Source organism: Rhinopithecus bieti, unplaced genomic scaffold, assembly GCF_001698545.2.
Source record: "Rhinopithecus bieti isolate Rb0 unplaced genomic scaffold, ASM169854v2 scaffold_16097, whole genome shotgun sequence".
NCBI classification, from domain to species: domain Eukaryota; kingdom Metazoa; phylum Chordata; class Mammalia; order Primates; family Cercopithecidae; genus Rhinopithecus; species Rhinopithecus bieti.
This window is the reverse complement of record NW_016808851.1, coordinates 1,079,801-1,107,388: the sequence shown is the minus strand read 5'-3', so window position 1 is coordinate 1,107,388 and position 27,588 is coordinate 1,079,801. Positions and strand designations below refer to the sequence as shown.

Below are 27,588 nucleotides of genomic sequence, written 5' to 3'. Positions count from 1 at the left end.
CAAGCAGGGTACTCAGCACATAGCCAGGTCCTCACAGGAGGTAAACTCTTAAGACTATTAGCAAAGATTTATCCATGCCCGGAACAGCACCATGCGCATTAGAGAAGTCACTTCTGCTGTCCTCACACTGCCTTGTATGTCAGGTCGTATTATTTCCCACAGCTTTACAGACAAGAGAACTGGGGCAAGGAAGGGCTCTCAAACCTCTATAAAGGGGTCTTGAACCTCTAAAGGGTCTATAAAGAATGGATAAATAGCCTGCTAGATGCAACTACCTGAATGACTCATAGAAGCCTAATTAAATGTAAAAGGCAGGTTAGAGAAGATCTTATATACAATACTATATTATTTTGCAAAATTGAAACATTTTGCCAATTTTAGTAGCGAGAAAATAAGACTTTAACATTAAAAGCCTTGTTTCTGTTTTTCTTCATAATGCATTTGGCATGGTAAGCATATTAGAACAAAAGTCCCCAGCCAGGCACGGTGGCTAACGCCTGTAATTCCAGCACTTTGAGAGGGTGAGGGGGGCAGATCACTTGAGGTCAGGAGTTTGAGACTAGCCTGGTCAACATGGTGAAACTCTGTCTCTACTAAAACGACAAAAATTAGCTGGGCTGGTACACACCTGTAGTCCCAGCTACTTGGGAGGCTGAGACAGGAGAATCACTTGAACCTGGGAAGGTGGAGAGTGCGGCGAGCCGATATTGTGCCACTGCACTTCAGCCTGGGCAACAGAGCGAGACTTGATCTCCAAAAAAACAAAAGCAAAAACAGAGATCCCCAACCCCCTGGTCTGCAGCCCCTGTAAGGAACTGGGTCGCACAGCAGTAGGTGAGCAGCAGGCAAGTGAGCATTACTGCCTGAGGTCCACCTCCTGTCAGATCAGCGGCGGCATTAGGTTCTCATAGGAGTGTGACTACTACTATGAACTGCGCATGTCAGGGATCTAGGACTGATGCCTTATGATCTGAGGTGGAACCGTTTAATCCCAAAACCATGGAAATGTTGTCTTCCACGAAACCGGTCCCTGGTGCCAAAAAGGTGGGGGACCAGTGTATTAGAACACAACACACACAGTAGGTCAGATGTAGGTCTTGGGATTCCCTGTGACAGTTGGAATTTAAGAGTTATATCACAATGCAAGTTAATTTAGAGTTCTTCTTTTTTAAATGAAAAGTCCTTGATTGGGCCCTTAGACGATACCCTGACTTAATAAGATTGGTTATAAAGCAAACACATTTATAAAAGTTGCCCAAGTTCTGCATTGTTGACTAGTACTTTCATTAAAGGAAAAGAATTTAGAGTAGAAATCAAATTCACTATATGAGACCATAGACTGTACTTGGCTGGGTAAAAGTCACATACACAAAATGACTTAGCTACTCCATTTTCCAATAAAGTTTGCCTCTAGTTTCTCTCCCCTTGGTAGTGATGGTCTTTCCCAAATAAGGAGTCAAATCCCTCAAATTTTGCTTAACATCCCTTTGGGCACCAAGAGTATATTTCAGATGTCAAATATGCCAGCTGAATTTAAGACCATGTGTCTTTAATTTTAATGTTTAATGCCACTGAAGATTCTCTGCATTGTCTGTAGACAATTTTCATGTTGGAGTTTCTTCTACTCTTTTGCATTCCAGAGTGCAAGGCTGAGGCAACACAGGGAAAGGCACTGAAATGGCATGAGGCACCAGTGATGTGCTATTTCCCAGTGCTTCCTGCTTTCTCCCAGGTAACAAGGAAACATTTTAAACTAGAGGATTACCTGAACTCAAAGGAGAGTTTTCTTTTTCTTTTTCTTTTTTTTTTTTTAGGCAGAGTCTTACTCTGTCACCCAGGCTGGAGTGTAATGGAGTGATCTTGGCTCACCACAACCTCTGCCTTCCAGGTTCAAGCAATTCTCCTTCCTCAGCCCCCCAAGTAGCTGGGATTACAGGTGCATGCCACCAACCCCAGCTAATTTTTGTATTTTTAGTAGAGATGGGTTTCATCATGTTGGCCAAGCTGGTCTCAAGTGATCCACCTCCCAAAGTGCTGGGATTACAGGCATGAGCCACGGTGCCCAACCTCAAAGGAGAGTTTTCAAAACAATCAGAGCCTCTCTGATTTCTCAGATCACCTCTATGTATAATGGTCCCAGACATCTCTGTACGAGGAGGACACACAAGCAGTAGTGTTCCCCATTGTCAGAACTCAAATTCCTCAGTGAGTTTCATTTACCAAAAGAAAAAAGACGGAAAAAAGTATACTCACAGAGGTATTCAGCACTTTAAAGAATGAATTATGTTTTTGAAGGCTTATCCTATAGGTGAAGATCCTTGGCATCCTACAGTAGGAATAGTAGCTGCCAACCCCTGACTCTTCTATTTGTGCCACAGACCGTGCCTTCTCCATCATCACTGCACTTCATGCCTAGAACAAGCCTGGAGACAGGTATTGGAGAGACCTAGATGTGGGGGAGATGAAGTGACCCACCCAAGGTCACAGACAGCACATGTCATAGAGCAATTCAAAACTAGGCAATTGGAGCCTGAAACCTCATATGCGTGGCTACTCAGAAGAAAATCTATCTCCATTACCTGGATTTTAATTGTATTATAGTGGAAAATGACACATGAATTACATTGGCATCAAAATGAACTCGAAAAATATTATTCTAACTTAAGTCCACTGAAACTTTGAAAGACAGATTGTAAAATGTATTAGTACTATGTTGATCTTTAAGAAATTCTGTTCCTAATTTTATAAAATATTTTTAATTTTATGAAATATTTTACTTATACAGAAGAATATGTGTAAGTTCAAAAACATGAACTTCATCAATATACAAAATTCAGGATGGTGGTACTTTTTTACTTTTACCTTATTTATCTTGCTTTTTTTCTTCTTTGTCTTTGGTTCCTGTGTTAAGGACGGTAGGTACTTCTAAGCACTGACTTCTAACAGCTTACTATTCCCAATGCACTGTGTAGAAAGACAGAAACCAGGCTTCTCGTTGAAAGTCTTCAGTTACTTTATCGGAATAAAGGGGGGAAAAGGCTTTCTAGCTACTTAATTCTCATTTGTTTTGCATTTTTCTTCTGAAAACTCAATTCTAAAAAATTGCTAAATCATGTACTCCTTTTTCTGCTGAGCCAGGCCATACAAATCTTTCCATTTCTATTATCTTCACAGGCGAAGGTTCCTCTCTTCATGTCATAAACATCTTTCCATTACTTTCATATTTAATGAACATACTAGCCATACATACAGGACCTACCTGCCTCTAATCCAGTAAGTACACTGAAGGTATTCCAGGTAAAGACATTTTATTCAAAGAATTTTATAAAAATATTAAAGTCAATAGACTATGTAGAATTTGACCATAAAATTAAATCATTTTGGATGGGTGCAGTGGTTCACGCCTGTAATCCCAGCACTTTGGGAGGCTGAGGCAGGCGATCACTTGAGACCAGGAGTTCAAGACCAGCCTGGGCAACGTAGTGAGACATCGTCTTCACAAAAAATTGACCAATTGGCTGGGTGTAGTGGTATCTGCCTGTAGTTTCAGCTACTTGGGAGGCAGAGGTGGGAGGTTCCCTCGAGCCTGGGAGGTGGAGGTTGCAGTGAGCTGTTAGCCTGGGTGACAGAACGAGACACTGTCTCAAAAAATTAAAACAAAAAGAAGAAAATTAAACAAAAGAAAACAAAACAAAAGAAGAAAATTAAACCCTTTCTTTGGTTTTCAAAGTTCCGAGGAAACTGCTTTTATGACAACTGCTTAGAATTGTACCTAACAGTTCCTAGGATTGACTTAGCAAGTAGGAAGACAAGAGAGAGTTTGACTTTCCTGAGGACTGCGCACCCATGTCAGGGGAAGCGCAGAAGGAGCAGGTAAAGGAGAGATGATGCTTTTGGAAGAACAGCCGGCCCCAGCTGCACTCGCCTTGGATGCTGCAGAACCTGGGACAACGGGAACAGCACTCTTGGCTGCCTTGGATCTATGGAGGCCAGCTGGCCCTTTTCATAGGGCTGGGCTGACAACCACTGATGCACGTATCACCAGGGCAGAAAAGTCTCACAAACTGTAAGAGTTAAGGAAAAAAGACACCATTATGCAAACAAATTCTAAGATGATTAAAGGCCTCAATGCAAGAGACAACATTTGTAAGGCAATACAAACGATTATAACCTCCAAAAGCAGAAATTATGAAGAAAAAGGGTGGACAAGAAAAGGTACATCAAGCATATTTAAAAGATAAGCCATACAGGGGAGAAGATATTTGTAACTCATAATGGCAAGGTATTCGTATTTGGAATCTATAAAGGATTTCCATTAATTAGTGAGAAAAAGGTAAATAGCACAATACAAAACAGAAAATTCACAAATGCTCAGAAACAGCCATAAAGATGCTTAACCTCACAACTATAATGAACTACCATCAGACTAGCAAGAGCTAAAAAAATATAACAATGGAAGTGTTGAGCCGGTCATGGTGGCTCATGCCTGTAATCCTAGCACTTTGGGAGGCCGAGGTGGGCGGATCACCTGAGGTCAGGAGTTCAAAACCAACCTGGCCAACTTGGCAAAATCCCATCTCTGCTAAAAATACAAAACTTAGCCCAGTGTGATGGCGTGCACCTATAATCCTAGCTACTTGGGAGGCTGAGGCAGGAGAATTGCTTGAACCTGGGAGGTGGAGGTTGCAGTGAGCTGAGATCACGGCACTGCACTCCAGTCTGGGCAACAGACAGAGACTGTGTCTCAAGAAAAAAAAAAAAATGTCAGGACAAATGTTGAGAGGTCAGAAATCTCACACACACAATTGGTAGTGATATAAATTGGCATAACGTTGCAGAACAATTTGGCTTTACCTATTAAGTTGTTGCTAAGTATACTTTCAACCCTCCAAATCTCACTCCTGTATATAGTCCCTAGAAGACGTTTTGGACTAAATCTCAGAGACATGGACAAGAATATTCCCTGTAGCATTATTTGTAACAGCAGAACACCGGAAGCAATCTGAAAGCCCCTTGACAAATAATGCACAAATGCACGTGCTATATGCACGCACAGAAGACTAAACTGCAAGCAAAATGAGGCTTTTTGGATCACAGCGACACAGACAAATGCAAAACTGTTATGTTGCACAAAAATATCAACTTATAGAGCAGAGGTTGGCTAGTATAGCTCGCAGGACAAATCCAGGTGTCTCTTGGTTTTGAATATGGTCTATATCCTTTTTTTTTACATGTTAAATTATTAAGTTTTTAAAAATTATCCTTTTAAAAAGTTTTCTTTCTCTTTCTTTCCCTTTCTCTCTTTCTCTTTCCTTCCTTCCTTCCTTCCTTCCTTCCTTCCTTCCTTCCTTCCTTCCTTCCGTCTCTCTCTTTCTTTCTTTCTCTTTTAAAAAGTATTCTCTCTCTCTCTCCTTCTCCCTCTCTCTCTTTCTTTTGAGACAGGGTTTCACTCTGTCATCCATAGTAGCTTACCAAGTAACTAGGTGTGATCATAGCTTGCTGCAGCCTTGAACTTTTGGACTCAAGTGATCCTCCCACCTCGGCCTCCTGAGTAGCTGGAACTATAGGCATGTGCCACCATACCTGGCTAATTAAAAAATTTTTTAAATAGAGATAGGATCTTGCTATGTTGCCCAGTCTGGTCTTGAATCCCTGGGGTCAAGCAATCCTCCCACCTTGACCTCCAAAAGCAGTGGAATTACAGGCATGAGCCACTGTGCCTGGTCACCTTTTAAAATGTTGCCAACCATATCAGAAGAGTATTATTACATGTGAAAATTATACAAAATTCAAATGTTAGAAACCATTAATAACATCTGTTGGAATACAGCCAGACCCATTCCTAAACATGGACTAGTTTCTGAATTCATGCTTTACCTATGGCTGCTTTCTAAATTGAGTCCTTGGGACAGAGACTCTGTAACTCAAACTATTTATGATCTTGCCATTTACAGAAAAAGTGCACTGACGTCGTTATAGAACAATGCAGTCAGTTAACATCTATTAATACATAACATTTGAAAACACATACAAAATACCAAGAAAAGCCGCACATCTGTGGTTCTAATGTGCAATGAGGTGCCGTGAGGCATTGCAGCAAACTCAGAGGCACTGTGGGATATTTTAAATTTTTGAGGGAAACGCGGTGATACAGGACATCGTTTGTTGGACACTGCAAATACTACTCATATGAGGTTTTTCACTGCTTCAACAATAGTGCTCTACATCCCTTTCAATGACATCATATATTTGTAAAGCAAAGTTTTTGGCAGGTACCGCAGCAAAATGCAAAAATCGTGTGAAAATCAACGTGGAGCAGGAAATGAGGCGCGAGTGTCAACTGATTACAAAGGGTCAGAAGTTGTCTGGTGCCTGACAAGGACACACATCTCATTCATAACGTATGGTGGTAATTTAAAAATGAAATGATATTATTTTTTCCTTTGAATTCATATGTTTTTTTTTTTTTTTAGGCAGCTACTAAGTTGTAAGGACATAAATACTCATTAAGTTGTTTGGACCTACCTATTTAATAAATGGACATGTTAGGTATTTCTCTTGCCTGGGGGTACCACGAAAAAAATTGCTGGGCCATTAATGGTCATAAGCAGAGAAAGTCTGAGAACCTCTGCTACAGATCTTTAGTGTACATATTTGTATGTGGTCAAAGTAGAAACATACACCCGGAAATGATAACCACTCAAATCAGGAGAGAAGCAGAAAAAAGAACGGGATCAGGAGGGTCCACGGGAACTTCAACTATGTCTCTAATATCTGATTTCTTCTCTTCTCTCTTTTCTTTCCTTTTTTTTTTGTTTTTTAAGAGACAGGGTCTCACTCTGTTGCCCAGGAGAATTAAACTGCTGGGCTTAATTGATCCTTCTGCCTCAGCCTCCCAAGTAGCGAGGACTACAGGCATGGGCCACCATGCCCAGCTAAACGTATCTCTTTAAAAAAACAAAAAAACCAAAGGACACACAGCGACATGTTAAGATTTTGATGAAATAGAGTGGTGGGAACATTGGTGTTTGTGACATTGCTTTGCATACTTTCCTGTTTAGTGTATGTGCAGAACATTTTGCTTTTTTATTTGTTTTTAAAGGACAGAGGAGCAGCTTGAAAGAGGGCTACTTTACACAAAGTAAGAGTAACGGAAAGAGAAAGGCGAGGTAGGACAAAGGCCGAACAGGCAGTGAGGGGAGGAATGAGCTTCGGCACCAAGTCACATAGGAGAAATGGGAGCTCTGGAGACGACACAAAACCCTCCCTGAGAGTCAGGCCTCCCTGAAGACAGGGGCTGAAAAACACCATCCGTGATTAGCAGTTTCCTGAGTTAGCACATGACCTTCAGCCAGAGTCTCTATAAGCCAGCACTTCTCATCCTTGATTTAATTATGAATAAATTTACTAAAGGCAAAAAACCTGGAAGTATCATAATAACAAAAGTGGAGCCCAGGCTGAGATCAGTGTTTTTAAATAATGTAAACAGGGCAAGGTCTGGGAGAATTAAAGCTTAGAGCTGTAGAATCACTTGTTGTCAGATTTTTTTTTTTTTAAAAGGTGGATGAAATCGTGAGAATGTTTAGTTTGGTCTAGTTTTCTTCTACCAAAATGATGGAATATTTAGAATTTCAGGGCAATAAAAGTGGAAAGAGAGAACAAGCCAGTAGCTGGGTATAGCCACCAGCAGAGTCCTCTGAAGCCAAGATTGATTATAAAACTGTCCCCTAGGCCGGGCGCGGTGGCTCATGGCTGTAATCCCAACACTTTAGGAGGCAGAGGTAAGCGAATCGCCCGAGGTTAGGAGTTTGAGACCAGCCTGGCTAACATGGAGAAACTCTGTCTCTACTAAAAATACAAAACTAGCTGGGCATGGTGATGCGCGCCTGTAAGCTGAGCTACTCAGGGGGCTAAGGCAGTAGAATCACTTGAACCTGGGAGGCGGAGATTGCAGTGAGCCAAGATCGCGCCACTGAACTCAAGCTTAGGAGACAGATGAGACTCCGTCTCAAAAAAGTAAAATTAAAAAATAAAAAAAAACTGTCTCCCAAAAATACAGGTTGAGAGGTAGGGCAAGGAAACAGAGTGGGACTCGATAAGGTCATCTTTAATCAGTAACCTACTTGGGAGGAAGGAATGTTAAAGTAGGAGAGAGAGAAAAAAAAAGGACCAAAGTTACCCACCACTGTTGGCACACATTACGATATATTGGCACAATATAGTTATATTGGTACTTCCTGTAACTGTGACCATCTGCTATGGACAGCTCACCTGAAATTCTTCTTAGTTTTTTGAGACAGAGTTTTGCTCTTGTTGCCCAGGCTGGAGTGCAATGGCACAATCTCAGCTCACTGCAGCCTCCACCTCCCGGGTTCAAGCGATTCTCTTGCCTCAGCCTCCCTAGTAGCTGGGATTACAGGCACGTGCCACCACGCTTGGCAAATTTTGTATTTTTAGCAAAGACAGGGTTTCACCATGTTGGTCAGGCTGGTCTCGAACTCTAGACCTCAAGTGATCCACCCACCTCAGCCTCCCAAAGCGCTGGGATTATAGGCGTGAGCCACCACACCTGGCTGAAATTGTTTTTAAAGGGAGACGATGGCAACCAGGTAAAGAGCATTGAGAAAAACACTGAGAGCACAATAGCCGCCTGATCACCCACAAGCTTTGGCAAGAGGGAGCCCTCGGGTCACATCCTCTGTCACTTATTCTCTGATTGATCGTGGACATGTATCATCATCTCGCTAAGCTTCTGTTACATCATCTGTAAGATGAGGATAGTAACACTGATCCCACAGACCATTTTAAGGATTGAGTGAGAAGGTATATGATAGTCTCAGCACCAGTCTAATGCTCAGGAATGACTTAGAAAACAGGGGCATTTTTAATGAAAATATTAACAAGGCTTTGTTTCCCAATCCCATTCAATTTGTCTTGGAACTGCTACGTCTATTCATTCTGATCTCTAAATCCTAATCCTGAAATGTCTGAGGCAAAGATCACCCTGTGTTTTAATTGGGCACTTGTCTCATATTTCTCCTCTGCTGCATGAGTGTTTATGCTCAAGTACCCAGGAAGCACCTGGGGAACACAGCCGGGTCTGTGTGATTCTCTACAAAGAGCAAGCAGCAGAGTTGCAATCGATTAGGTAGCTTTTTTTTTTTTTTTTTTTTTTTCTGAGTCGGAGTCTTGCTGTCGCCCAGGCTGGAATGCAGTGGCACTATCTCGGCTCACTGCAAGCTCCGCCTCCCGGGTTCACCAGCCTGGTCAACATGGTGAAACCACACCTCTATTAAAAGTACAAAAATTAGCTGGGTGTGGTAGCCCACGCCTGTAATCCCAGCTACTTAGGAGGCTGAGGTAGAATAGCTTGAACCTGGGAGGTAGAGGTTGTAGTAAGCCGAGATAATGCCACTGCACTCCAGCCTGGAAGACAGAATGGGACTCCATCTAAAAAAAAAAAAAAAGAAGTATATATATCCATATGCATGAGTCTATATTCAATTATGGGAGGAGTTGTAGATGTAAGTCTATCCATGAGTCCACCAGTGACTGGTGACCCTCAGTTAATGACACCTGCCTATAAGGATACACAACTGCATTCTGCACTCCCCTGCAAAGACAAGATCTTTACCTGAAAACCGGAATCAAAACCAACTGAGAGAGCAGAAAACAAATTAAAAAATCCAAAGTTCATGGGTAAGTTTGAAATTCCTACAGTTTAAAGATGAGATAACAATGTTTTTAAAATCCAGGAACTCAATACTGCTTTTTCCTTTCTTTCTTTCCTTTCGCTTTATTTTTTAAATGTAATACATGATCAGAATTCAATGCCAAATATCTGTTTGCCTTTACAGCATGTAAATGGAAGTTACGTGGACTCCCATGAGGACTGCTGACTAACGGAAGAAACAGCCACAAAGGTGATCACAGCAGTTTTTGAAAAATTCTCATAAAGTGTTTTGCAAATTCATGCAATTATTTAAATAAATGTCACTCTGTTTTAAGTCTAAATGAACTCTGATTCCATTATCTTAGACTAATTATTCAGAATCGACAAAATAATTACTTCCTTGCATGTGCTTTTTGTTAGAACAAAAATTAGACCAAATCAGCAAAACCGGTAATATGGAGACAGTTCTATTTAAGAGATGCCCATCATTCCTTAAAATTCTTAGTTAAGAACCTTAACTAATATAGTACTTAATCAAGTGCATTGTACTTACCATTGAAGTTCTAGTCTCTCACATCACATCATCAATACTGGGTGGCAAGAAACCTGTCTTATTCATCTTTGATTCCCAGCTCCTAGCAGATAGTACTTGACATACAGCAGAAGTTCAATAAATGCTCATTAAAGGGGTACTGAAGTCAATTAAGTTTCAAAGGACTTAAATATATTTTCGATTACTTCTTTTCCAGAGTATACACAGAAGTGAAATTGCTAATCATTTGTTCATTTTCAGTTCTACCTAGAAATTCCACCAAATTGCTCATTTGCTGCAAATCACCTTTTCAAATTCTCTATTTTTGTATTGGATTATTTGCCTTTCTCTTATCAGTCTTTAGTCTTTAGTGTTTTACGCATTCTCAATGCTAATCATTGTCTATTATCTTTGCAAATGTTTCCTTCCAATCTGTCAGTTGTTTTTTAACCTTGTATCTTTTATCACATACAGTTTACCTTTTAACGCAGCCCAAATTATCAATATTTTTCTCTTTGGTTTGAGCTTTTCACATTTTAAGAGATCCTTTCCTGTTATGAGATCATAAAGATAGTTTACTATAAATGACAACTTTCTGGAGAACATGAATTCCTGCTCAGACTTCAGAAACACCTCAGATGCGCCTACTGCATTTAGCTTCTGTAGAAGGATGTTGAAATCAAGGTCTTTTTGTCTCACTTTTCTTTCGGGCCTCAAATCAGCGTCAGTTTGCTCCTCACATGCCAAAGGGTGGTGCTGGCTGAACTGGCAGGGTTTGCAAAGCAGTTTGAAACAGATTTTGCATGCCTTAGCCCATTGAGGCTTCAAAAGGGTTGACAGGTTAGAACCTGGGAAAGAATTTCTTCAAAGAAAGTTATCAGTGTGCCACATCCAGCTCCCCTCCCAGCGCCCAGTGAAGAGGATGCAAAGCTACTTTCCCCTTTTCTTGTTTTTATTTGTATTTTTTTTTTGAGACAGAGTCTCTCTCTGTTGCCGAGGCTGGAGTGCAATGGCATGATCTTGGCTCACTGCAACCTCCCCATCCCGGGGTTCAAGTGATTCTCCTGCCTCAGCCTCCCAAGTAGCTGGGATTACAGGTGCCTGTTACCACGCCCGGCTAATTTTTTTTTGTATTTTTAGTAGAGATGGGGTTTCACTGTCAGGCCTCCGAGCCCAAGCTAAGCCATCATATCCCCTGGGACCTGCACATATACATCCAGATGGCCCGAAGCAACTGAAGATCCACAAAAGAAGTGAAAATAACCAGGTCCTGCCTTAACTGATGAAATTCCGCCATTGTGATTTGTTCCTGCCCCACCCTAACTGATACAATATAGTCTCCCCCGCCCTTAAGAAGGTACTTTGTAATATTCTCCCTGGCCCTTAAGAATGTACTTTGTACGCCTATCCCAAATCTATAAGAACTAACGATAATCCCACCACCCTTCGCTGACTCTCTTTTCGGACTCAGTCCACCTGCACCCAGGTCAAATAAATAGCCTTGTTGCTCACACAAAGCCTGTTTGGCGGTCTCTTCACATGGACACACATGACATTCACCGTGGTGGCCAGGCTGGTTGTTCTGAACTCCTGACCTCAAGTGATCCACCCGCCTAAGCCTCCCTACTTCCCCCTTTTCTTTTTCTTAAGCCACAAGTGAGGACCAGAAGACCAGTCGGCAAGGCTCAAGGTGTGTCCCCAGCCAGAGGTCAGAGGTCTCTGGTACCCGAGACCAGGTGTGGAACCAGAGGTAGGAAAGTCTAAATGAGGTGCTGCTCAGGGTGCTTCTGCCAAAAGTGTGAGGACCTCTGCTGGCAGAGGCTACATGGGCACCATCTCATGCCAAAGCTTCACCTAGGAGGGGCCGGGGCCAGCCTAAGTGCAAGAGGAGGGTGACAGAGAAGCAAGCAGCCACCTTCCCCTTCCCACTGTCAGCCAGAGGAGGCCCATATCGGGGAGGAGAGGAGCTCAAGTCTGAGAGACACTTGGAGTTTTTGGTTTTGATATAAAACTGGATGTGCATTTTTAATTTCAGGGGCTAGTCTTATGATTGAAAGTGACTACAGGAATTAAAAAATACATATGTTAGAGGGACTAGATATTAACTGAGAATGAGAGGGAACTGTTACAAACTTCATCCAAGGGCAAGGAATGAACCAGTCCCACACTGCAGGCTTGACCAAGTAATGAGGAAAGAACATTGTCTCCTGACCACGCCCCATTCCCACTGTCCAATACACTGGCTTTGCCGCCAGCATTCCAATAGAGCCATAGCATGGACACACCACCTTCAGGAGAGGTCAACATTACAGGGCTAGAGTTCCATGGTACGTATTCAAGAATATAAGTCATTGCCATCACAAATTTAGACATCATACAGCATGATTTTTAGACATTAAAATATATTTGTACATCTATGTTCATAGCAGCATTATTCACAAGAGCCAAAGGTGGAAACAAGTCAAATGTCCACCGAAGGATGAGTGGATAAACAAAGTAAGGTCTATCCATACGATGGAATATTATTCTGCCTTAAAAAGGAAGAGAATTCTGATGCCCGCTGCAACATGGATGAACCTTGAGGACATTATGCTAAGTGAAATACGTCAGTCACAGAAGGACAAATACTGCATGATTCCACTCACATGGGGTATCCAGGAGTCAACTTCATTGAGATAGAAAGTAGAAGACTTCTGCCAGGGGCTGGGGGCAGGGGAATGAGGAATATTTAATGGGCATAGGACTTTGGTTCTGCAGCCTGGTTGCACAACAATGTGGGTGTACTTTGCTACTGAATGTACACTCAGAAATGGTGAAGATGGTAACTTTTATGTTATGTGTATTTTATAACAACTATAAATAAAATCATCCAAAAAATAAAAGGATCTAAAGAAAAAAGAAAATGGAACCTTCATCAGTAGTGTATCAATAGTGGGGGTAACAATGACAGCCAGGAGTGGCCAAGAAGGATTGAGCCTTACCATGTGTCAGGTGCCAGGACTCAACCCTGTGATCTCATTCATGCCTCATTTCAAACCTACCAAGTCCTTTTGAGAGGGAAGCCCTATCCAAAGCTCTAGTTTACAGGTAAGGAAACCAAGGAAGACAAGCGTTCATGTGCCCAAGGTTATCTGTGACTTGAAAGCAGTTGAGTTAAAACCTCTGACTTTAGGGCTTGCCCTCTGAATCATCTGGCAATGGACAGATTTCATCCTTATGAAAAATTCCCCCCCTTACGGCATCTTAGACTAGATGAGATCATAGAAAGAATTAATGTAATTGCTGACCTGCACATAGTTCAGATTTTACAAAGCATTTTCTCACTTGATCCTATTCATTAAAATACTGCAGGTAACACAGATACTCTCTTTTTATTAAATAAAAAATTGAGCCCTAGAGAAATGAAAACACACTGCCAGTCGCGGCTCCAATTCCACAGCGTCTACCTCTGAGTCCACAGCTACACATCCACATCCAACTCCTCATCTGGTCCAACTTCTCATTTTTCAGATGAGAATGTCTACAAGGGACACACCCAGAGAGGCTAATGGCTTGTTCAAGGTCACACAGAGAGCTCATTTATTTTGCATACATCATCGGTTTATATCTTTAAAAATACTCTGCCATGATAACATGTATATTATAAATATATGTTTGACAAAGTAAGAACTGGTACGGGCAGAGATCGCTATCACATAAAATAGAGTGCTTCCTTCTAGAAGCTACTTTATTTGCAGAGCTGATGCATCAGAACCACCACTTCACTTAAGCACCCAACTTTCCAGTGCCCACCCTGACCCAGCCTCCTCGTCCATTAGCTCTACAATTAGGCAGCGATCAATTGAGCAAATTCACTTAGACAGCACATCTAGCCACTCTTGCAGTGGATTTGCTACTGAAGCAGCAAAGTACATGAGAGCTGCAGAATACAGATTGTGGAGGAATGGAACTCCATCAAACCTCATCTGATCCTGACTGCCGGTCCATGAGGAATTCTTAAAAGAGTCTCAATAACCCTGAATGAACTTTGTGACGTCTGAGCATAAAATGCAGTGCTAAGTTCTTTTGTCCAGCACACGCTTTTCTAATAAAATAACTCTTTTGAGTTTGATCCAAAACTGATGACAAGAGTGAAAGAAAAGATTGCTATCCCTGATTATAGGCATACGTAAAGTTAATGGGAATTACCTGTTAGCATGAGAAGTCTGCCAACGCAACCCCTCATATGTCAGATTAAGGGACTCCACCATGAATGCCTGTATTTTGGTTTTGTCCTTTGTTTCCTTGCTGCCTTAGTATCATGGGTGAGACTGGGGCTGGTACTGACTTAGTAAACTCTATGAGAGTCGCCCCTTCTTTCTAGCTGGAATATGCAAGAAAAGCCAAAGAGGAACAGGTTCTACAAAGAGCTTGACAGCAGCAAAAGGTGTGCAGTCCTACCAATGAACATTTCTAAGTCTACTGGTTGGGAATCTCTCCTACATTAGCTCACAAAAAACAAGGAGAAACTGTATATGGAAATAATCCCATGAATTCAAGTTATCAGTACTACATTGTAAGGGTAGTAACGGCTGACAGTCAATGAGCACTTTCTCTTATTAAATTACCATTAGACAGTACACTCCACAAGGGCAGGGGCTAAGGCTGGTTGTTTTAATTTTATTTTTTTCACAGAGGCAGGGTCTTGCTATGCTGCCCAGGCTGGACACAAACTTCTGGGCTCGAGCAATGCTCCTGCCTCAGCTTCCTGAGTAGCTGGGCTTAGAGGCCTATGCCACTGCACCTATCTCTTTTGCTTACCACTGGATCCCTAGCTCTCAGTAGCATGCCTTCTAAGTGGTAGCTTCTCAAAAAACATTTGCTGAATGACTAAAGTATCTCATTTAGTTTTCACAACAATCCTAAAAGGTTTGATACAATATTGTTACCACAATTTTACACATAAGAAAACTGAAGTTCAGTAGTAATTAAAATGTGTACAATGTCACTCAGTTTGCAAGAATCAGAGTTTATATTCAAACCCCTATGGACTTGATACTAGAATCTATGATTCAAGCACAAGCATAATTCCATAGACCAGACCTTGGGGCTTTTCCATTACTGAAACCATTTATGAAAGATCATAAATGGTTTGTGGGCCTGAAAGAATATATTTTATGGATATCACTCCATTCTTGTCATCAGCTTTTAGATTTCTTCAATATTCTACAACAACTAAATTTGAAAGAAGTAACTTACCTACAAATCCTTCTTCACCAACCAGTTTCAGGGCAATTTTATCAGCCAACACTGAAGAGTTGCCATGAGCAATGTTAGCAAAAGGGCCCGCATGCACGAACACAGGTGTCCCCTAGAGAAGTGAAAGAGCAAATCAAAATCCCAAAAGACAAACGGAAGCATGGAAACCAAGATCAATTTGGGGCAAACAGGGTAGGAAAGCTTTTATGAATACCGCATATTTAATGCATAAAATATTTCAAAGACAGTCAAAACACCCTGACTCAATCAAAGGACCAAATCCCCTCCGGATTCTAGAAACATGTTATTCAACATTTAATGCTGAACCTGAGACACAAAACTGTGAGAATATAGTCACTTCCTTCCAAAATGTTAAGCCATTTTGTTAGTTGACTCAATGACCATGAAATAATTATTTACCTTATTTTATGTTGCTATGCACTATATTTTTCAAAAGAATGAAATTAAACCCTGATAGTATAAGAAGTGTATCTATTTATTTTTTAAATTAAGAAATGATTCCATTCAACAAAAGGTAACCATAAAAATCAATACAATTGGCTGGGCGCAGTGACTCATGCCTGTAATCTCAGCACTTTGGGAGGCCGAGGTGGGCAGATCACCTGAGGTCAGGAGTTCAAGACCAGCCTGGCCAACAGTGAAACCCATCTCTACTAAAAATACAAAATTTAGCAGGGTGTGGTGGTGTACCCCTGTAAACCCAGCTCAGCTACTCGGAAGGCTGAAGCACAAGAATCACTTGAACTTGGGAGGTGGAGGTTGCAGTGAGCTGAGATCGCACTCATTCCAGTCTGGGTGACAGACCGACTCTGACTCAAAAATGAAAAAAATAATAAATAAAAATAAATAAATAAAACCCAGGGACACATGCTTATGAATACGTAAATATGCATGTTTGGTGTTTATATCTCTGTATTATCTCACTTCTATCTAGATTAACCTTTTAAGTGTTCTGAAGAAAATATTTTTAAAAAGAACTTAAGTCTCCATCCCCTCCTAACCTTGCTGGTCTTCTGATGTCCTTGCCCATAATAAGCTAGTGGAGATGGTCAAAGCTTGACGAGGACAAGGTCACAAACTCCACCCTGGATGGGCAGCTGGCTTCACTCAGCTACAGGCTGCCAACTGTGTGAGAAGCACCCAGCTTGGGTCTCCAGGGGACAGAAGTGGTGGGGGCTGAATCTGCACAAGCACATTGCTGGTCCTGGGATAACCACCCCAAACTGCTACTAGATCCTCAGCAACATTTTAATTTAAAAAAGCAAAGGACTTTTATCCTTTGTAGACTCTCTCTTATTTTTCAGGCTTGATACTAACCTATTAGCAAAAGCATTTTTTATTTGTAATTGATGAATAATAATTGCACCTATTTATGGCGTACAATGTTCTGTTCTAATATATGTATATAGCATGGAATGATTATATCAAGCTAACCAACGTATCCATCACCTCACAGATTTATCCATTTTGTAGCGAGAACATTTAAAATCTAATTTTTTAACATTTAAAAAATGCACAATGCTTTTTTCTTTTCTTTGAGATGGAGTCTTGCTCTGTCACCTAGGCTGGAGTGCAGTGCTGCCAACTTGGGTCACTGCAACCTCTGCCTCCTGGGTTCTAGCGATTCTCCTGCCTCAGCCTCCCCAGTAGCTGGGACTACATGTGCATGTCACCACACCCAGCTAATTTTTGTATTTTTAGTAGAGATGGGGTTTCACTATGTTAGCCAGGGTGGTCTCAAACTCCTGACCTCAGGTGATTCGCCTGCCTCAGCCTCCCAAAGTGCTGGGATTACAGGTGTGAGTCACCACGCCTGGCAACAATCCACTTTTATTAACTATGGTCACCTTGCTATGTAATAGATACTGAAAACTTATTCCTTCTGTCTAACTGGAATTTTGTATTATTTGGTCAACTTCTCCATCCCCCACTGCCTCTGATAACTACTATTCTACTCTTTACTTTGCAAAAGCACTTTATATTTTTGTATAAATGTAGCTTTAGCTAGAAATCACAGAACCAGATAATGCTGAGAGCACGAAGAGGCCAACTTCTTTATCCAGAAAGTTAAGGTCCAGAGAGGCTAAGGGAATTCTTCAAGGCCACGGAGGAAATTAATAATTAAGTCAAGATTAGGGCTCTGGTTTTAAAACTCCCAGTATGGAGTTCGCGAGAAAAAAATACTGGAACGTCATTGTTAGACATCCAAACACAGGTACACACACACTTGCACACTCAAACATGGCTACAGCTATAAGATACAGTACATCGAATTAAACATGTTGCTTAAAAAATTCTATGACTAACTCAAAGGCATACACACATTTATCTTCAGTTCTGGGTTTTATCTTATATGCAGAACACTTAGGAAAATAAGGCAGGAACTATTTTGCTATGCATATTCTCCATAATGGCCCTTTCAAACATTTCATAAGATTAATATTTCAATTACTTGTTAGCTTACCAGAGTTCTAAGCACTTACATGTGAGCAGTAAAAAGTAAATAAATAAATGCACAAATAGAAATGTGGCTAAAATGACTGAAGAACTGAATTCCAAATTTTATTTAAATACAGGTAATTTAGGTTGAAATGGCCACATGTCCAGTGGCCGCCATATTGGACAGTGTGCTCTTGCATATGGAGTTTCCATCAATGCCATACATGGCTAACCTCTGGGAAAATGTTAAGAGCTCTCATTGTTTCTTGTCTTAAGTCTTCCTCAGTCTGGCGATATATGAGAAGCACTTGGGGTACCCAAGCCTTATCCCCAGACATTATGTTCTCTGGGTCTGATGGGGAGTCCGGCATCAATCAATATTCTTAAATCTTCCCAGGAGTCAGGATTAAGAACTACTGGTCTCCTGGTAACCTACAATGATGTAGCCCTTGATGACCTCTTATCAGTACAACCAGGTGTGTTCAAATGTGAGCAGGAAAGCATAATCTACAAACTAGTCAATGATGTTTGGATTACCTGCTGAGATAGATTCCTAGTCAATGATTAGATACATGAAACCCAGAGTGACAACAAAGGATCAGGGTACAAGAGTTCATGTGTGCAAATATTTTAAGTGAATGGAGTGTTTTATTTTGTAAAAAGGTCCTTATCTTTTAAAGTAATCTTAAAACAGCCTATGCCTTAAATGAAATGGATGACATGGAACATCCTGAAGATAGTATCTTCATTTGCCAAGTGACAGATTCAGAAACAAAACCCAAGTCCATATAATCATCTGGCGAAAGTGGTTTCTCTATGGAAAGCTTTGTTTGCTTCCTATAAACACATGCTTATTCTTTAAGGGATGTATTATAGTTACTGTGGATTTCTCTGTTTTCTGACCAACAAGAAACTTGTCTGTGTACCTTCATACTTCGTTTAGGATGAGGAGTTCTTGTGTCCTTGTAGTCTGAAGAATTTCCCCTTCTCTCCCTAGCAAGCCCAGTCCTGTCCTGTATATGAACAATTTGAGCACTTTTTTTTTTTTTTTTTTTGAGGCAAGGTCTCAATCTGTCACCCAGGCTGGAGTGCAGTGGTGAGATCTCGGCTCACTGCAACTTCCACCTCCCGGGTTCAAGTTATTCTCCTGCCTCAGCCTCCTGAGTAGCTGGGATTACAGGCATGGGCCACCACACCCAGCAAATTTTTATATTTTTAGTAGAGGTAGGGTTTCACCATGTTGGCCAGCTGGTCTCAAACTCCTGACCTCAAGTGATCCGTCCACCTCGGCCTCCCAAAGTACTGGGATTACAGGCATGAGCCACCGCACCCGGCCTGAGCACTTTTTGTAATACAATCTAAACTTGTTATTTCTGTGTTGCCTAATAAATCAGAGATTCAGAACCCTTAAAAAGAAAATTAAAGTAAGGGCAATAAGAACTGCTTGGGGCAACAAATCCACTAATTCATTCATTAAATGGAAACTAGACTTTCCATTTCCCAGGTTTTCAGAGTGGGAAATATCTCAGAAGCACGAATGATTTCTAATAGAAAAAAGAATTATTTAGCCCAGGCATGGTGGCTCATGCCTGTAATCCCAGCACTTTGGGAGGCAGAGGTGGGCGGATCAAGAGGTCAGGAGTTCAAGACCAGCCTGGCCAACATGGTGAAACCCCGTCTATACTAAAAACACAAAAATTAGCTGGGCATGGTGGTAGATGTCTGTAATCCCAGATGCTTGGAAGGCTGAGGCAGAAGAATTGCTTGAAACCGGAAGGCAGAGGTTGCAGCAAGCCAAGATTGCACCATTGTGCAACAAGAGCGAAACTCTGTCTCAAAAAAAAAAAAGAATTATTTAAAACAAGAAAATGATTAGCACTAATAATAAGTATTCATCTTTGAGGGAGAAGTGTTATGAAGGAATATCACATCACTTCATATTTTTTCTCTCTTATTCAGTTATTTATTAACAAATGTGTATTTTAGGAGAATGTGGTAAAATAATAAGCATTCACTCAATTAATCAACAAGTCTTTACTGAGCCTCTAATAGGTGTCAGGTACTTTCTAGAAGGTGGAGATATGGTGGTGAACAGGATGGAAAAGGTCCTGCTCTCATCCCGGTGGGAGGAGAAATACAGAACACGGACAAGGAAGTAGGAAGCTCTCAGCATTCTGTGCTATGCACTGCAATGACAGCAGACAGATGGGGGTTGCATATTCCTGTGGCTTCTCTGAGCAGTTGATGCTTACACGACATGAGACCTGAGGGAGGCGAAGGGGCTGGACATGAGAATATCAGGAAGTGGCCCAGGTAGTGGTGTCAGCCATGCAAAGGGCCTCCAGAGGATGAGAGATGAGGATAAGGGAGGAGGGAGGGACGAGGGCCAGATCCTAGGGGCTTTTCAGACCAGGAAGGAAACATGGAAGAACTCTAAGCAGGAAGGTAACAGGGCTTGATTAGGTTTCAGTCTCTACGACTGCTGAGGAGAGAGAGTATTTTGGAAGAAGAGTAGCAGCAGAGAGACTGGTTGGGAAGCTGCTGCACTGCTGCAGGTGGGGCGGGCTGGTGGCTGAAGCCGGGAGGGAGGCATTGAGCGCCGTGGACAGGGCAGAGTCATGTAACCAAGGACGACTTGGCAGGAATGGAGACAGGAAGTGGGGAAGGGAAAATAGGCCTCAGGATCATCCCCGGGTTTCTGTCTTGAATGACTGGGTAGGTTTCAGGGAAGTAGAGAGCTGGAAGGAAGTAGGAGGTGGGTCCCGGTTTATGTATGAGTTTGAAATGGCTTTTACCCACCCACATGGCTCCTGGTAACTACACCTGCAAGTCTGAAATTCCAGGAGCATGATATTCCAAACAAGAGTTTGGGAGTCATCACCCGGCTAATCCTGGAGGAGAACGGGGTGAGAAAGGTGAGGGGTCATCAGAGAAGCCAGCAAAGCAGAGGAGGAGCAGTGAGCAGGCCTGGGGAGGAAGGGACCCCAGATGCCAGAGGAACCAGATGCTCCCGAAGGAAGACAAGGGCAGCTGTGTCAAACTGTTGAGCTTCTCTGAGGAGGGCAAAGCAACAAAGACTTGGTGTCTCCGAGGGACAAGTGACCTGGACAAGGGCAGTCAGGAGAGGTGGAACCCGAGGTCAGTTAACATGGAGACCCCAATGACAGACAAGAGCCGGGCAGGAGTTAGATGAGGATGCAATAGGGCGGGAGGTTTTTGAAATGTTTTTGTTTGCTTTTTAAGATGGCCTACCTTTGAGGACACGTGCCTGCTGGCAGAAGGATCAGGAGAGAGGAAAGATGCGAAGGACAACCTGCTGCAGGACGGTGTGGCCTTGGCACCTATGCATCCTGCACCCCTCCCCCGGGGCTGCAGACACCTGTTCAAAGGTGTTCAAAGGTGTTCAGTCCTCCTTTCCTCAGCTCAGGGGACATCTTCAGGCTGCACCCTCACTGGACACCTTCAGAAATGGTCCCCCCATTTCTTTCTATTCTCTTTTTTTAAAAGACAGAGTCTCGCTCTGTCACCCAGGCTGGAGTGCAGTGGTGCAAACTCAGTTCACCGTAACCTTCGCCTCCTGTTCAAGTGATTCTCCTGCCTCAGCCTCCCAAGTAGCTGGGATTACAGGTGCCTGCCACCATGCCCAGCTAATTTATTTTGTATTTTTAGTAGAGACGGGATTCACCATGTTGGCCAGGCTGGTCTTGAGGCTCCTGATCTCAAGGGATCTGCCCGCCTTGGCCTCCCAAAGTGCTGGGATTACAAGCGTGAGCCACCGTGCCTGGCCAGTCCCCCCTTTTCTGTCATATTGGTTCTGATATGGTTTGGCTCTGTGTCCCCACCCAAATCTCATGTCGAATTATAACCTTCAGTGTTGGAGGAGGAGCCTGGGGGGAGGTGACTGGATCCTGGGAGTGAGTTTCCCCCTTGTTGTTCTCATGATCGTGAGTGAGTCCTCATGAGATCTAGTTGTTTAAAACTGTGTAGCACTTCCTCCCTCGCTCTCTCTCCTGCTCTGCCATGTGAAGACCTGTCTGCTTCCCACCATGATTATAAGTTTCCTGAGGCCTCCCCAGCCACGCTTCCTGTACAGCCTGCAGAACTGTGAGCCAATTAAACCAATTTTCTTCATAAATTACCCACTCTCAGGTAGTTCCTTACAGTAATGTGAGAACAAACCAATATGGGTTCCTAACCAGATCCTCAGTTCTTTCTGCCTGAGATTGCAAAACACATTGCTGCCCAAGGCCTCTGCACTAAAGGTAACACCCAAATGCTCTTCAAGACACATGCATGGCTCACCCCCTTGGTTTACTCAGCTCTGTGCTGGTACTGCTTTAACAGGCGGGCAGGCACAGACATATACAACCCACTTCACTGTGCCCCTCAAGGCATCTGATTTTTCTTCTCCAGACCTTACCACCAACTAACATGCTGTGTGTTTCTTGACTTGCCTTTGGCCTGCCTCCTTCACTGAAGTGGAGGCTTCAAGAGGCAGGGACGTTGAATAGTTATTTCTCTGCTGTGTTCTTTGCCCCTACTATACTGTACTGGTCCATGTGATGCTTTAAATAAATATTTAATCTTCACTGTCAGGTTAGTTGTTGCTACTTTCACCACTTTACACGGGAGAAAACTGAGGCTGAAATACAAAATAACTTACCCCAGGTCATGGTTAGTACGTGGCACAGCGACCATTCAAACTCAGCTTTCTATCAGCTGAATGAATGAATAAACGGATGGATATTCCGCTGCCTTGCTGCTGTGTTCCCCCAACATACTTGCCTTCTGGTCACCTCCACCACCTCCCTTTGTCCCACTGCAGCTTGAGGACAAAGAGCCCATTTGTACCACTTGATGGTGCAAATTTTCCCCCAATTCCCATGTTTACTGAGATGGAAGGGAGCCAGAGGACTGGCCATGGTGGGATCATTTTTAGCATGGAAACTGGCAAATGCTATAACCCAGGAATTCTTTCCCCAGAGTGCTGACTGTTGAACACTCACCAGGACATCACTGTCTCCCTAGTTCCCTACCCCTACCCTTCCACTAGTCTCTACTCAATTTGCCCAGAAACTGCCTCTTTGTTTGGGGTTTGGGCCCAAACCCTGAGGTCTCACTAGCTAGGAGTCAGGAATTAGACAATTACTAAATCAAAGGAGTATGACTAGTGACTAGAAAACTAGATTAAAATGGAGATAACTTGACAAAAAATTTAAGTTCAGTGAAGACAAGAGCAGGGCACGTCATGTACAAAAACAATATCCTTATACAGTGGAACGCAGAATACTTTCCTGGAAAGCATTTCTTGGCATTTACTGTATTTTGCTTGGAAACAAATAAACAACAATACAAAAGCAAACCAAAAAATCCACAACTCAGTGATGATGAGAGATTAAGGTAAAACAGAAACTATATTGTAAACATGGCCATACAACCTATTGAAATGTTAGACAGACATTGACATTCTTTTTTTTTTCCTTTTCTTTCTTTTTTTTTTTTGAGATGGAGTCTCGCTCTGTTGCCCAGGCTGGAGTGCAGTGGTGTGATCTCAGCTCACTGCAATCTCTGCCTCCCAGGTTCAAGCGATTCTCCTGCCTCAGCCTCCAGAGTAGTTGGGACTACAGGCGCGCGCTACCACACCCGGCTAATTTTTTTGTATTTTCAGTAGAGACGGGGTTTCACCATATTGCTCAGTCTGGTCTTGAACTCCTGACCTCATGATCTGCCCACGCTGGTCTCCCAAAGAGCTGGGATTACAGGCGTAAGCCACTAAGCCCTGCCTCAGACATTGACTTTCTAAGTTTCTACTCGGGTCAATTAAGCCAAGACATAACTCATATTAAAGAAGCTATGAATATACTTTAAACTTTTTTTTTTTTTGGTTGGCCAAGAAGTTATTCTGATGCTTCTTCATAAATTACCCAGTCTCAGGTAGTTCCTTGTTCCTAACCAGATCCTCACTCTTTCTGAGATTGCAAAGCACATTGCTGCCCCAGGTGTGCTCTATGCCTGCCTCATATTGGCTAAAAATGTTCACATTGTGGGGCAATTCAGTTAATGCAAACAATTACTATAAGAAGAAAACCACTTACTTCCAGGGTCTGCATCAGGTTTGGTTTTATTGCATCTTTCATCAAAACTGTCAAAGCACCTGTCACCCCCTACAGGAGAGAGAAAAACATTAGAGTCCCGACAAAAGATCATCCCTCCAGCCTGCTTCTTGGGTGGGCGTCCCCACAGGCAACCCCGGGCCACAGGGGACAGTGCTGCTGTCTCTGTCCATCTCTCCCCATCAGAGCTGAGAACAGATGTCAGTCATACTAAGATGTGAATGGTGATAGGCAAATAGCATTTTGAAGGACATTTGACCTTCTTTCAAAACCTTCCTTGACGGTGTTTATGAGATTTTCCATAAAACAAATCTTTCAGTGCAAGAAAATGTGTTTTCTGGCAATTTATGGACTGTGTGTTTTCATAATCAGAGGCTTTACTCTTGCTCAAAGAAATAAGGTGAAGAACAGAAACAAAGCTCTGTACAGAGCAGGAATGAAGTAGGGTAAAGGGAAATGTCTAAAATCGCCCACTCTAATTTCTCACCATCTCTACATCGTTCATTCCAGAGAAAGAATAACTCAGCAAACTACCACGCTTGAAAGCTTTCTAGTTTAGATCTGAACGGCTTCATGCTATCTCTCTTCCTATAGTCAAGCTGGTGCCACTTATACATGAAATAAGGCGGCTTCCTTCCAATCCTAGGAAGTACTGGATTGGGTACCTTCTAAGTCCTCTTTCTCTATTACTGGATGAAGAAAAGACAGAGAAGAGTGAGAACAGGGATGATGCATGAGAATTAGCGGGAAAAATGTGCCAAAAAAAAGGCCACAAGGCTAAAGTTTATTCTTACTTTTTAATGTGATGTCACTATTCACATTCTTTTCTTTTCTTTCCTTTTTTTGGAGAATGGAATCGTCTCTCTGTTGTCCAGGCTGGAGTGTGGAGGCATGATCTCGGCTCACTGCAACCTCTGCCTCCAGGGTTCAAGCGATTCTTCTGCCTCAGCCTCCCCAGTAGCTGGGACTACAGGCACACACCACCACACACGGCTAATTTTTTTTGTATTTTTAGTAGAGATGGGGTTTTACCATATTGGCCAGGCTGGTCGCGAACTCCTGACCTCATGATCCGCCCGCTTTGGCCTCTCAAAGTGCTGGGATTACAGGCGTGAGCCACTGTGCCCGGCCTTTTGTTCTTTTTTTTCCAATTCTTTCTCGCTTTGTAAAGACCTTAACTGGTGTCTTGGTGTTTTCCACATATTAGTTATTGGAAAGCTGTAACACGAGCAAATGCCTGTGATGGTAGCTCTAGGGGGAAAAACAGGGTGCTATCCTTTGCTGTATATAGCATCGGAAGACAGTGCCATTTTCCCTCAGTATGCCACGGCGCTAGCAGATGCAGTGGCAGCATCCAGAGAATCTTCATCACTCCAAAGTGCATTACATTCTCCCTGTACTTTTATCACCAACAGTAGTAAATGTTTCTCTCATGTGATTGGTTTCTATTTTTACAATATTTAACCATTTAAAAGGTGTAAGAAAATCCAGTCTATTTTCTTCCTTAACTTCAAATTGACAGATAAAACTGTATGTATTTATTGTGTATAACATGATGTTTTGAAGTATATATATGCTGTGGAATGATTAAACCTAGCTAGTTAACTTATGTATTACCTCACGGTTATCATTTTGGTGGTGAGAACACTTTATATCCACTCTCTTAGCAATTTTCAGGAATACACTTATTAACTATATTCCTATGTAACTGAAATCTACCTCACTGTATAAAACACACATGATATGAATGCAACCCACTCAATATACATACACGAAGATGGTTCACTACGAAAACTTCAGGACACGCTGGGCATTGTGGCATACACCCTGTAATCCCAACACATTTGGAGGCCAAGGTGGGTGGGTCACCTGGGGTCAGGAGTTCGAGACCAGCCTGGCCAACATAGCAAAACCCCATCTCTACTAAAAATACAAAAATTAGCCAGGCGTGGTGGCAGGCACCTGTCATCCCCGCAACTTAGGAGGCTGAGGCAGGAGAATCGCTTGAACCTGGGAGTTGGAGGTTGCAGTGAGCTTAGATTGAGCCACTGCACTCCAGCCTGGGCAAAAGAGCAAGATTCCATCTCAAAAAAAAAAAAAAAAAGAAAAAAGAAAAGAAGAAAGAAATCTGCAGGACAGGAAGGCTCAGTGAGAGTTGTCCTGTTGTGCTAACGCAGAGCAGGTGAAGAAGAGGGGTAGTTTTCTTACTTCTTTGCACACTATCCTTGCTTACACTTCCCAACCAAATAAACTGATTCAAAAAACTAAAGGAGGAAGGAAGTTAAGAGGTATGTTTCTGTTGGATGTCTCAGGTAGGTTTCTACCTGCTCATTTTTCTGGGACACATCTCAGCGCCTGTGCTGTCACGTGCAGGGCAAGCTCTGCCACCCTTTGTGTGCTGCTAGCATTCCACACTCTGTGTCCCTGTCGGCAGGGCTCAGACCATTCTTCCAGGGTATATCAGAATCATGCATGTGGCAGAAACCTTCAGCAGTTCCGAAAATCCTCCCTCAATTTTCTATGGGTGGCCAACTCTCAATAGCTCCCACTGGATGAAGCACAATTTGAATAAATTAGGTACTTTTTGCAAACAAGAAACACAAATGATAACTAAAAAGAGTTTATTAAAGAGATAAATAAAGAGTTTATTTAAAAAGATAACTGAGGCCGGGCGCGGTGGCTCAAGCCTGTAATCCCAGCACTTTGGGAGGCCGAGACGGGCGGATCACAAGGTCAGGAGATCGAGACCATCCTGGCTAACACGGTGAAACCCCGTCTCTACTAAAAAATACAAAAAAACTAGCTGGGCGACGTGGCAGGCGCCTGTAGTCCCAGCTACTCGGGAGGCTGAGGCAGGAGAATGGCATAAACCCAGGAGGCGGAGCTTGCAGTGAGCTGAGATCCGGCCACTGCACTCCAGCCTGGGCGGCAGAGCGAGACTCCGTCTCAAAAAAAAAAAAAAAAAAAAAAATAACTGAAAAGAGTAATCTTTGGGTTTCTTCCAGATCCAAGATTTTTACCATACACTCACACAAAAATACATTTAAGGGCTGGGCGTGTAATACCAGCCTGTAATACCAGCACTTTGGGAGGCTGAGGTGGGCAGATCACCTGAGGAGTTCGAGACCAGTCTGGCCAAAATGGTGAAACCCCATCTCTACTAAAAATACAAAAACTAGCCGGGTGTGGTGGTGGGCACCTATAATCCCAGCTACTTGGGAGGCTGAGGCAGGAGAATCACTTGAACCTGGGAGGCGGAGGTTGCAGTGAGCCAGGATCATGGCATTGTACTCCATCCAGCCTGGATAACAAGAGCGAAACTCCATCTCAAAAACAAAATAAAAATAAATAAATAAATAAATAAATAAATTTAAGGTAGTAGTATTTGAGGATTAAGTTTCAAAACTGTTCCTGACACATATTTATTGCTATACAAATTAATAAAATACACAGCAACGTATTTAGACAGAAATTTTAGTATGTTAGTTTAGATAGAAATAGTGAGATTTTGGTAATTTTAATAAAGCAGCACTTTTATAGCAACCTGAGGGTTTTCTCTTTAAGTTTAATAC

General features: G+C 42.4%; 1 protein-coding gene across 2 annotated transcripts in view; it reads right to left on the bottom strand.

The window, feature by feature from the left end:
• Positions 1 to 27,588, bottom strand: part of MTHFD1L (methylenetetrahydrofolate dehydrogenase (NADP+ dependent) 1 like) — a 247,378-nt gene that overhangs the window by 124,279 nt on the left and 95,511 nt on the right. For both annotated transcript variants that reach the window (XM_017887637.1, XM_017887636.1), the window contains 2 exons: positions 23,999 to 24,067; positions 15,444 to 15,555 (listed from right to left, as the gene is read on the bottom strand). In XM_017887637.1, coding sequence (XP_017743126.1) covers positions 15,444 to 15,555; positions 23,999 to 24,067 — 181 coding nt within the window. The remainder of the gene's footprint in view (positions 1 to 15,443; positions 15,556 to 23,998; positions 24,068 to 27,588) is intronic.